Genomic DNA, 12,675 nt, shown 5'->3' with positions numbered 1-12,675 from the left:
TGCCAAATTTGGCTTTGATGGCTGGGGAATGCTACAATTTGAAATGTGTAATTATTGTTAAACCATTGATGGTCATGTATGAAGAAATGATGGAATAAAAGCATTTATTCTAAGAAATGTGTGTGAAGTTTGAGAAACAGCTGTGTAGTTTTATGCAGGATGTGGTTGTGTCTTGCAGGTTTGTTGTCGAGGATGATGATAACATTGATGAACACGCGTCAGTCCACCACCTCCGTATCTCCCAGCATTTGAGTCCGACAGCATCGCTAGATGAGTGCTTCAAACTCTACACACAGGAGGAGAAGGTGAGTCAGTGATAAACCCATTGAAGCATTGACCTTAGTCTGTCAGACCCTGAAACAAATATTTTCAAAACAGTCCATGCAAGTCTATAAAATTTAGCAAGTCTAGATTAATGCAGTATATGAAAATGAAGAAAGTCTCTTGGCTCCTTTTTGTTACATTTTTTAACTATAAGTTTGTTTTTTTTTGAAATAGTTCGTTTAATGTAAGTCTGCATTGACCTGTGTAGATACAATGTCAGTTTGATAAGATCAAAGAAGGCATATTTGTTCTATTTTTTGGTGACATTTGTTCCTTCATCTTTTCCTGAGTGGCAACTAAAATGGCAGCTATGTATGGATTCCACTTGCATTAAGGACCACTGATGTGTAGCTCTTGTGAGTCTGTTATAAGGCCTTGATGGTGGGCTGTCTGTTCAAGACCTGGTGTCTTGCAGATAGTTAACTTCTAATATTGTTGCTCATAGTGTAAACTTATGCTGGACTTGCTGTACATAATTGAGTCCCTCAGCTAATAAGATCCTTCAGTAAGGCTGAATCCAAGTTAGTGATAACCAAGTTCTTGGGCTCACCAAATGGATTTTCCTGAAACATTAAGTAGTCAGACCATGATATAACCTAAGTTCAGTGAAAAGAGTTAACATATGTAGACCAAAGTACGCGATACAAACGTTGTGTTACAGCTATTGTTAGTCTAAGTTTGAGAACAGTAGTTATGCCAATGATAACATTGCTTTGGAAGTATCTCTACAGAATGAATTGTTTCTAGTCTGGGATGATGTAAGATTGACTTGTTGTTTCAGTTGAGTGGTGACGATGCCTGGCTATGTCCCCACTGTAAGAAGCAGCAACAAGGCACCATCAAGACCCTGGGTCTGTGGTCATTGCCAGATGTCCTAGTCATACACCTCAAGAGGTTTAAACAGGTGGGCTTTCAGGATGATCATAGTTAAGAGATAAACATAGCTGAGAAATCATGAGATCAATTTCACCCATCATGCTCACAATGCAAGTTGATATGGGAGGCAATACAGTCAGTGATGATTGCAATACATTGAAGGATGGTATTCCTCCAAGCATTTGGTAAGTACTTGATTTTGATAGGTCAATCAGAGGTTACATGTCACAATAACCACCGCTGGTTGAAAGAACTGATTTGATGTCCGGATCATATTACTTTCAGAACATAAACTAATTATTCTAAATTCAATGTCTGTTTATCTCAGGTCTGCCTCTTCCCTACAAACATTTAAACATCAAACTTGAAACAACCTGATAACTTTCCTGAGACACCCAACCTGCTTGTTTTCATGACAAGTTGGACTTTACTAAAAATGAAGGGTAATGGACGTTTCTGGAGCAGAACTCCGTAACTGTTGGGATATTGCAGGGATGTGAAATCTCTGCGGAAATGAGGAAAATCGCTTTTTTTTTTAAACAGTAGTCCTCGGAAAAAAATCATCTTAAGTCTCCAAGTCCTCGGAAAAATATAATCAAAGATTTAAAAAAAATATTCCGGCGGGTAGCTGGGTTCGCGGAAGCTATGCCCGATTTTTTAAAAGTACTGATTTAACTTCGACCGGGGGATATGACAACTCTTGTTGCTAAATCATTGTTGGTATGCACTTTGAAATGTGATATGTACAATGATATGTTAAACAATGCAGAGTTGCGGTCACTACAATATTCCAAGTAGGTGTGCAGTACAGTCTGGGCAGAAAACAACATTGTCATCATCAGCTTGTGTTTTTTCATTTATCAGCTTGTGGCTTATTGGCCATTGCATGAGCTATTATCACTGTTCATCATGTTTTCAGGTTGGCATGAGAAGGAACAAGCTGAACACTTTGGTGAACTTCCCTGTTAGTGACCTGAACATGACTGAACACGTGGTCCAGAGGGAGGACATACTGAACGGTCACCCTGGACACAGATTGACCAATGGCAAGGACACCTCAGGAGGGAGGGATGATGACATGGTTTATGATCTGTTTGCTGTTTGTAATCACTATGGAAACATGAATGGAGGCCATTATACAGGTATGGACAAATATTAGAAGAGGATTGTACAGTGTCTCAAATAGTAGTCCATGATCAGGACAGGATCTGACAGCCTTGATTTTGAAGTTGATCTGTTATGGTGCCTGCATGTTTATGAGGGGGACTGTTGAGTGTATTTGTACTATTGCAATATGGTTGCATGAGCTTCAGTCACTATTGCAATACTATTGCAATTAGGTACATCTAATGTACAGAAATATTTGAAATGTTTAACCTTACATATAGTTATGAGCAAAACATTGAAAGTTTGTGGTTGACATTAGATGATCGATGTTTTCAAAGAACAAAAAAAAAAAAGAACTGAAAAGTCTTCAACCTGAAAGGCTGATACTAGTGGCCTTGTTCCGAGTTTTTGTCCTAATCCTGGTATATATATACACTGGTATTTATTTTAACACCACTTCTAGAATTAACACTGTTGTTTAGTAATGTGATTGTTGTTAGAAGTGAAGGACAGAAAACAGTTTTTGTTATGGTTTGTGATACCTGAGACCATAGATTGTGTTCCTGTTGCTTCATACGTGACGTTTCTGATGACCTTGTCCCTGACACTCCCGTTGTGTTCTATGACGTAGAGTAGAGTAGAGTAGTGTAAAGCACTTCTGTAGTCATCAGTTGAACTCTTGGAGCTAACACAGCTTCTTTTAAGTGAGCTTGTGTTTGTGAGTGGGAATTTGAACAAAACTGAATCATTTGTAATTCCATACAGTATTATTATGTATTACCGTATGCCCATAATTGTTCACCATATTATAGATTTCCCTTACTAAGATTGCATTTTGAATTTGTAAGTATAATCACACAATAGTTTGAACAAAAAATGGATGTAAGGAGCAAAGATGAATCTATGGTAAATGTTTTCAGAATTTCTGATGATGCAGGTTTTAATTTATGGTATTTTCTATTTGTTTTGTTCATGTGTGCCTTTCACATATGGATGCCAGGGCAAAATAGGTCCCCAGAACCCGATTATTAAGAACCACACTGCAATGGGGATTACTATGGTGCACTTTGTTTTATGATGCTCTATTGGTTTGTTTGATAAAAGTTATCAAGCTGATGCCTGAATTGTAAAACACCATTCACTCACTCATGTCTTTCTTTGGTTGCTTGCAGCGTTTTGTAAGAACCCTATTGATGGCCAGTGGCATGAGTATGATGACACAAGGGTGAAGGACATGTCCCAGTCACAAGTTACATCTAAAGCAGCCTACCTGCTGTTCTACCAGCGGCGCAGCCTATCCAAGTGTTGCAATCAAAACCTGCATACTGGCAAACACTGGATCTTCCGTATGTACACCAACAACAACAACAATAACAACAACAACCATGTTCCCCCCAGCCCTTCCAGTCCGACCAGTGCCAAGTCGGTACACTTTGACACCTCCTCACCCCAGCAGATCCCACGTCACTCCCAGCCTATGACGCCCAACACGTTGCGGAGGGAAATGGGAGAGCATCCCATCAAACCTATCCTGCGACCTCTCACCCCTCAACCTCCACGAAGACAGAACTACAGCCCACAGGAAATAGATTATTACGACCACAGTCCAACATCTCGGGGAAGGGAGGTAACTCAGGAGTTCCGAGTACGAGCTCCACTTGTTCGGCAGCACTCAGAGCCTGATGCTCATAAAGGGATGGGTGCATGTTTCAGTTTAAATCGGACTTCTGGACACAATAGTGAAGTGTACGGTGTCAAATCTCCTCAGTTACCTGAGAAGCACAGCCATTCCTCTAACCTTCTGAATGGACACGATCACGAGAGTGGTACATTCAGGAGAAGCTACAGATCACAGGAAAGGACAAGGCCTAACATTAGTCATGATGCCAATTGCCACCGCCCTCCCCGCCCTCCAACAGACTCCTATTCTTCACGGGATTCAACGGACAGTTCAAATCACACTTCTCATTCAACAAATGACAGTTCTTCCCACCCTGTGCGAGCTGTGAATGGCTCAGGGTATCTTTCCTCGCCCAATGAAAGCCCAAGCCATACATCAAGAGCTTCGTCTGATCTTAGGCAACGGCGCAGCTCCAGTGAAGGGCCTGTGGTGGTGTCTCATGTGCCGCAGGACAAGATGTCTGTCATGGTGGCTGAGTCAAAACAGATCGTGCCTCCAAGTCCTGTGATGGCTGCACCGTTACCCAACGGAACAAGAGCCTTGGAGGAGATGAGAATGTTGGAGAAGAGAGGATCATCTGAGGAGAGGAGGATAAGTGAAGAGAGGAGAGTGCCTGAGGAGAGAAGGCTGTCCGAGGAGAGGAGAGTGTCCGAGGAGAGAAGGGCATCAGAAGAGAGGACATATGTCCATCGAGACTTCAAGACCATTGACACTCGCACATCAGGTATGTCAGTCCTGGTATCAGACATATAGTGCATTGATAATTTGATTTTGCAGTGAAGAGCTGATTTCTTCTGTTGCTGTGTTTGAATAGTGATGTCTTAGATTAACTTGCCACCTACACACATTAAGGATATATGCTTAGTCGATGCTTATGTTCGTAAATGATTTAGTGGTTACCAACTGTGGAATATGGAAATGGATGTTTCAATGTTGTGTGTATGTAAGATCGAAATGAGATGCATTTGTAATATGATTCCTGGTATAAATGATAAAAAATATGATTTGTTTTAAAGGTATTTGATTATGTTACCAGTAATAATTCACCATCTTGAAATTATTTTTAAAGGCTCTGCACGTAATTCTGAAGACCGAGAAATTCCTGAGAAGTATGCTACCGTCGGTCGTGACATTCAGATGAGAATTGATGCTCTGATGGATCATTCACGCAACACACAACAACACCAGACAGACAGTAACATGAACACATATTCCCGACCTCCCCGACCCCACACCGTGCAGCGACGGCAAAATGATGCCTACGTGATGGAGCCGCGTGAACGGGATAACATGTCTATCTCTAGTCTCAGTCAGAGGCAGAGTCGCAGTCGCTCAAACATTGATGCAAGAGACACTATGTCTGTGAAAAGCTTTGGGGACCAGGTTTACAATGGCTATGGCCGAAGAGATTCCAGTCGGGGCCCAGTGCGGTACCGACCACACATACACAAAGGACACATGCATGCACAGATGCAGGCAAGACGCAGCATTGAAGTGCCAGCACCTTGTTTAAAAGAGTCGTCTGTGTAGTGGATCGCTAAGGTGGATGCTCATCCTTGGTGAAGACATGAATCCGGGTTTCTGTGCTTGTTTAGGGGATGACATTAATTGTTGAAGACAGAAACCAGTATTGGAATGCATTAATGGGATAACATAGGATCTGTTTGACTGTTGTGTTGCATAGCTTGGATCTGCGGCAGGATGTTTACCATTGATTGATATGTTTAGTGCTAAGCTTCTTCTGATGGAAGATGTTGTGGAGACTTGTTAATGATACGTGACAGTTGCACTGCTGATGTCTATGGAACTTGTATTGTAACTCTGAAGGTAAACCTGGCTTTAAGGGATTTGCGGTAGTGTGAGGTAGAACATCCCAGGAAGAGATTATAGCATGTTGGTGTTGAAAGCGACTGCTGAGCAGTGAAATGTTGGACTCCTCGAACTATAGTGCTGTGATGTTGTACTTTGTTGTGACGTCAGGTAAAGTAGGATGTGTGTCTGAATACATGGTCCGCCGGCATAGCTCGTGTGCCATGTTTGTTCATGAAGCAACATGAAAAAGGATGAATATTTTGTTTATACATGTACTCTGTGAATCCTATATTGTCACAGTATAAAAGTACTATCATGATCAGTTTTCACAAATTTGTGTTAACTCCTTGGGACTAGTACAGCTGAATCATTGAAAACACTTGGAGCATTCTGTTCAAGGTTTTGTAACCTTGTTTTTTATGGAAGGCTGATAAGAGATGCCAGTTTTTTGTGTGGGTATTGTATTGTGGAGATGCATGTGGGATGTGTCTAGGACTGTGCATGTTTGTTTGACTTGATTTCTCACTTGTTAATGACACTATTTCACCACAACCATGTGTATATAATAGATCCCAGTAGCTGCACTGTACATAGACACAGCAGGCACATATCATGTACATACATCTACAGCGTGGAGTTGGACAGCCTGGTGTGTAAAGACTAGAGGCATGCACTGCCTTACTGTTGACAGTAGATATCAGAGTAGTCCATATCTTCATATAATTGTGTACAGTAATTTTCAATATTTGAAAATCTAACTGTTCAGTGAATAGCTAATATATATATATATAGTTGTTGTATATTCTTACACATGCTACTCACTGACTGCAAGTACCAGTGGATGTGACTCTGTGATTAAGGGAGACATTTATCAGAGATACTGTCACAGTGATGTGCTTCAGTATGTTTTTCAAGAAATGTGAACTAAAGTTCAAGCAATGTGTTTCAAGAGCAGGACCTAAACTTGAACAAACCACTTCCAAAAGCTGTGCATCCTTCCTGTGGAATGTGTGGGTAATCCTGATGACATTGCAACTTGACTCTCATCAATTGTCAAAAGTTACCTCCCTTTCAGGAAATGCCATGGGAATAATACATGAATCCTTCCACATGATTGACAAGATTGGCAAATTTCAAAATGAACTGAATGAGTTGGGCTCAAATACCTTCTCTGGCCCAGCTCTCCATACACAGTATTATTGTTTCCTTTCCACAAATATCAAATTCAGTCTTCATGGGTGAGTCGGGAGTCACATCCAGGGGTATCGACCAAGTACAATGTGACACTGTTTTGTCCTTATGTCCATACAGCAATGCAAGTGACCATACCTTGCCTTGTGCCATAGGTACACTACCACTCAGCGACAACGATTTACATAATCAGTGTGTGCAAATATACATCATCACAAAGTGTTAGTGTTGCTGTTCTATCTGGGATGTACTTAGTCATTGTTGATGAAATTACAGTTAGTATGAAAGGTCTTTGGCTAGGAAGGGAATTTGAATGTCACCGTTGAACCGACCTGTTCTTGTTGAGTTGCTGAAGGATATAATGTTTCTATTTGTTTACCTTTCTGGACATGTGTTAACTGGGTAAATAAAACAATGTTACATTTTTTATACTACCCAAAAAAAGTTAAGGACCACCATTTGGGTGTTCCTTAACTTCTTTTGAGTAGTATAAATTGGTAGCCTATCAATCTAGTAATTTTCTGGTAAATATATCTTTGTGTAGCTATGGCATGACATATAAGATATTTTTTTAGCTGTCATATTTTGGCTTTTAGACACTTCATCCCTTCAACTTATCCCAAAGTGGGTAAGGATTGTTGAAGCTCCTTGAATTACCTTAATTACATGTACTTGGAAGGATGTTTGTTACATCAAATTTGGAAATAATCAAAATCATCATTGATCAGTTTCTCCCTTTTCCATTTACCTAAAGCTAGTGTTATGTGAGTGTGGTTGAGTGAACACAACGGAGATGTTTCCAGTGTTTTGCAGTTACTGTTGATGGTGCATATCTGTGTGAGGACCAGTGTTATGTGAATGGTGTTTGTTGCTGTATGTGAATGAAGGCTTTGACTGAATATTGTACAGCCAGTGTTTTCTGCAACACTATTGTGTTCATTGTCATTATGATTCCATATCATAAATTACCCGGTGAAATTTATGATGAATTGTTTTTCTAGGTATATCAAATATCCATGAGTTAGGATTTTGAGAACCTTTGAAATACATGTATATTATGATTCACTGTTTAATAGGAATTCCACATCATGAATGAATGACAGGTAGTCACAATTGCAATTATTATATCATGTCAGACATATTTTAATCAGTTATTGGTCTGTGTGCATATTTTGATTAGTTTTAGTATTTTTGTGTAGATTATTGTGAATAGAATAGCTGTAAATAGTTGTAACATGATTTGGGCAGCTAGCACTCGAAGAGACTCTCTTGTATTGTCTTTTTCAAGTATTTTCATTTCTTTTCAGCCTTTGTTATGCTATCATATCCTTTCTTCAATATTGAAGTCCCAACAAGAATCTTTCAATTGAGAAAATTTCATTTGCAATAAACAGGACAAAGATAGCATTTTTGGTCATGAAAAGAATTAATGATAAGGCTTTTGAGATGGTCCCTAAGGGTTAGTTTCCCTCCATTTGTCCATGACATTGTTCCCAGAGAGACATTAACATGACTGAAATGGCATTTGTTTGTTCTGACATTGTTTATCATCCAGTAGATTGGATGTAGACTTGTCCATTTGGCTTTGTGTATCATAAATAGCCTCATGAATCTTCACTGATTCAATCACTCATTTTAACCCCATCGCAGCATAGATCCTTCAACTGCTAATCCACCTCAATAACTTTGGTTAGATTTGAAGTATATACATGCCATCTATTATTGTGGTCAGATTGGGAATTGCCAACTAATAAGATAGTTCATTGATGGACGATTTCAGTGTTTTTGTCAACAGACTATCTTCCAGTTGATATTCAGTTAATGGTTGATTTAAGTGCTTGATTGTAGTGCACAGTACTGTAATTTTGTCCACTATATCTATTTATTGAGTATTCTGGGTACATACTGATTCCAGGTGGTATGCCTGACTTGCTATTCCTATATTGATGCTACCCCTATATTGATGCTACCTAGTGAGAGAACATTCCACAGCTTCCTGCAGCATTGCTACAACAACCACAGTGTTGCACAACCAGGACCAGCCACCAGCCATGACAGCTGTTGATGAGCGTTAGAAACTAGAAATTTACAATCACTTGATAAATGTGTTTTGTTTTAAACCAAACCCACCCACCCCCCAAAAAACACTTTTTTTAATAAAATATATATAGTGTCAAGTCAAAGAGTTACTTCGCCTCCAATTTTTGTGTTGCCCCAACTTTGAAGATTTTTCATTAATTACTCAACAGACTTTAAAACTTTATTCAAATTTTGTTGGTGAAACCGTAAAGCAAGAAATTAGAATAACCTGAAGATGATTAGGAACTAACTTTATTTATTTAATTTGTCAGAATAATGCTCTTGGTTGTCACACATACCCACTACCGGTTACATATGATGTTGTGTGACTCACAAATACTAATAACTACAGTCAGTCACTGATTAATATTAGGTCAGTAAAAACTAGTTTCTTTGTGATTGAAATAAGCAAAAGAGGTAGTCGGCTTCTACGTTCCACTTGCCCCATGAATATTGTACTGCACACATCAAGTTTATTTTCTGATGCTGCTATTGAATCAGACTCCATCAGAAAAATTATGATGTCTAAGTTGATGGTTGGGATTGATTCTTTGTTGATTAATGCTTTTTCTTCGTTATTTTGCAAGGAAATATACTGTTTCTATCATTGATGCAATTTGTTCGGAAGTAACATGGGCAGGTAAAGAAACGTAATTCTCCCTTGGGAAACAAAAATGAATTCAATGAGTAATCAACCAAGACTTTTATTATTTCTTGAAATACCAAATGTTGTTAGCAGCAGAAGTCTATATATACCAACTTGTTTTGTACTAACATTAAATGGTTTACAGTATATTTAGAACATGAAAGAATTAATGGGGGAAAAGGATTGTTGAGTTGTCAAAAGATGCCACTATTTGTTGGACCTGCTGGCATTTGTGTCCTTCTGTGTCTGTGGGTTTCACCTAAACGGTATACTATCACTTGTGTCCCTTGTTTTTCTCCCACACGATTGAATTATTTACTTAATTTCAAAATAATTCTCGCAGTCCATAAGAATGAACGTGTTGGGTAAGGGAAAAGTGTCATGGCTTCACTTGACTATTGAACTGGAAGCAATCCTTGGAAACTGTAACAAACATTACTTTCTTTACATGCTTGTGTGTTTTCTGATGCATAAAATTCTTCAATTTTTAACTGTTTGTGATATTTTACTAAGAAGTAACCAAAATGTATGGTTTAATATATTACAATTTTGTGTCGATAACATTCCACATTTTATGTACATGTGCAATTGCTGTTTATGTTTAGTTTGTAGTGATTGTGTGAAGACCAACACTGTGCTGCTTCTTGTTTTTATGTCGTATGTCACTATTTATTTTGTTTCAAGTTTGCATATTCTTCCAATTTCATTCATCAATTTAAAGTGCTGACATTTTGTTTTTTTGTACATGAAAATCAAATGCAATTCATAGAAATATGACATATCTGCAGGCCATATGCTGCAGCCTTAGTGATGCTCATTATTGACGACAATATCATATATGTTTGTACGAATGCTGTTTTGAATCATATGGCTTAAAAGTGGCTGGAGTCACTATTTCCTGTGCTTGCCTCAGATATGGATTTCACGTATCTATTTTGTCTCCTACTAGTACTACTGATAATTACCCTCAAATTACCTGTATCACCTTGATCAAAAGGGGAACTCTTGGCATGGCATCATATTTACTGTGCTAGGCATCAGAGTGGCTACGCACATTCCAAGATTCGCCCTGCATTGGAAAGGTGTCATTTTGGACATGGTCAAATGTAAATTATCTTTGAATATGAGGTGATATAGCTGTTTGATTTATTTACTGGTAGACATATAGACATTGCTTGTCTTCTCTCAGGATTACTTCTTAATGATTAATGTCTCAAAAACAATGATATGAATCAGTGATGACATTTTAGAAACTTATCTTTTTCCCCCTGTTAATCATTGTCTCACTTTTTTTTATATAGAACTGAAAAGAGAATAATCAAACAATAGTTACTTAATCCCTTGTTTGTTGTTAATTTTTCTTTTGGAATTGATATTTTATGAAATACAGTATGATTATTGCCATGGAATGATTTTATTACTTAATCATTGATATCTTTACTCAGGAGGAATTCCTCATGCACAGATTGAAATGTCCTCTAGTCTAAAGGCTGGTTCCCAGACAGGCAGTTCTATCTTGTCCAGTGGGATCCTGACACTTGGCAGTCCTATGTTCAGGATCTGGTGTAGGAGCTGTTATTGCTTGTACAGTTGGGCCCTTAACATGCCCTTTAATGTGAAGCCCCATTATCTCAATGTTCCAAGAACCAAAGGACAATAGATGAGGAGAGATAAAGGCGACCTCTGATGTTCCATGCAATATCTGTCCTTGCATAGTAATACCAATGGACCTAAGTCACTGGACTCGTTTCAGTTGAAAATTGGAATGATACATTATTTATGTACATTATTAATTTGTTCCTTAATTTCAGATCTGAAAACAATTTTTTTAAGTAATACATTTTGTGGTATTTTATTTGTTAATCAATGCATAATTGCTAAATTATCTTTTTGTTGTTAATATTTTACTGCAGATAATCTTGATGAGTGATATTGTGTCAAGAGGTATTACTAGGCACAAATATACCAGTTGGGGTCTGAGGATGAGATAATGGGACAGGTGTGGTCATGCCCACAAATTTACAGTGTTGGACTTGACCTGATGTTCAAGTGTAAATTTGTTGTGCAGTAAGTTTACAGTTTCTGAAATGTCTACATATTAAACAAACTCTTAGTTTTGCTCATGGCTTTATCACAATAACTATTCCATTTTCTATCAGCATTACTTTATTTGTGGTTAGTTGGTATACTACTATGTATAACAATGTTAAATGTGTAATTCAACAAGCTAAGGTAGTTTTCAATGCAATAATGTTCATGTGATTCATGTTCTTTTCAATATCATGTCTTTTTAGGACAATTAAATGTACATTTAAATATAAATTTTGCCATCATTAAGTTTCCTTGTTAACAGTATGTAAAATAAAATAATTCAAAAATAACAAGTTGTTTTGTGGTGCATGAATTGATAAAAGTTCTCAGATCCCGATTGACTTCCAGGAGTAGTCCCAGACTTGTATCCAACAGTCCTCATCAAAACTTCATGGGCTTGTACACACCTGGGAATGCATATGACCAGTGTGTGGTGTAATAGTGACGCATGTCTATTCAGTCACGTAATGAGATGATTCTGTGCATTATGCCCTGGAAGTCAAATGAGCTTGACTGTGTTCATGAACAGAACCCTATATGTGTCTACCGTTGTCTGAGATTGAACCAGTGTCTAAAGTAGAGGCTAAAAGGCCATGGAACACGTTGCACAAGAAATGTGTGTATTCACTATGTAAACAGACCCATAAAGTATTGATGATACATAATCCATTGACTAGTCACTTGGAATGAAACATTTCTCAGTTGTGATGTAGCTTCTTTCAGTGTCCAAACATGACCACTTTGCAAGGATGCTTATTGCAAAACAACTGGACAGTGTGTGTGTTACATGCTGTAGTCAGCGTGTTCCACCTTTTGTTTGTTTGTTTTGTTGTTTAACGCTGCATTTGGCAATATTCCATCTACATCA

At 38.3% G+C, this 12,675-nt stretch overlaps 1 protein-coding gene across 1 annotated transcript in view; it reads left to right on the top strand.

The window, feature by feature from the left end:
* LOC124132772 (ubiquitin carboxyl-terminal hydrolase 43-like) overlaps positions 1-12,088 on the top strand; it is a 56,274-nt gene extending 44,186 nt beyond the window's left edge. The window contains exons 7-11 of the mRNA XM_046496891.2: positions 179-305; positions 1,106-1,228; positions 2,120-2,342; positions 3,480-4,712; positions 5,058-12,088. Coding sequence (XP_046352847.2) covers positions 179-305; positions 1,106-1,228; positions 2,120-2,342; positions 3,480-4,712; positions 5,058-5,518 — 2,167 coding nt within the window. The 3' untranslated portion in view covers positions 5,519-12,088. The remainder of the gene's footprint in view (positions 1-178; positions 306-1,105; positions 1,229-2,119; positions 2,343-3,479; positions 4,713-5,057) is intronic.
* The last annotated feature ends 587 nt before the right edge of the window (positions 12,089-12,675 follow it).

The sequence above is a fragment of the Haliotis rufescens genome, unplaced genomic scaffold, assembly GCF_023055435.1.
Source record: "Haliotis rufescens isolate VD_foot unplaced genomic scaffold, xgHalRufe1.0.p SCAF_11, whole genome shotgun sequence".
Classification (NCBI taxonomy): Eukaryota; Metazoa; Mollusca; class Gastropoda; order Lepetellida; family Haliotidae; genus Haliotis; species Haliotis rufescens.
The sequence above is the reverse complement of the archived record's forward strand: the minus strand, read 5'-3'. Positions and strand labels throughout refer to the sequence as shown.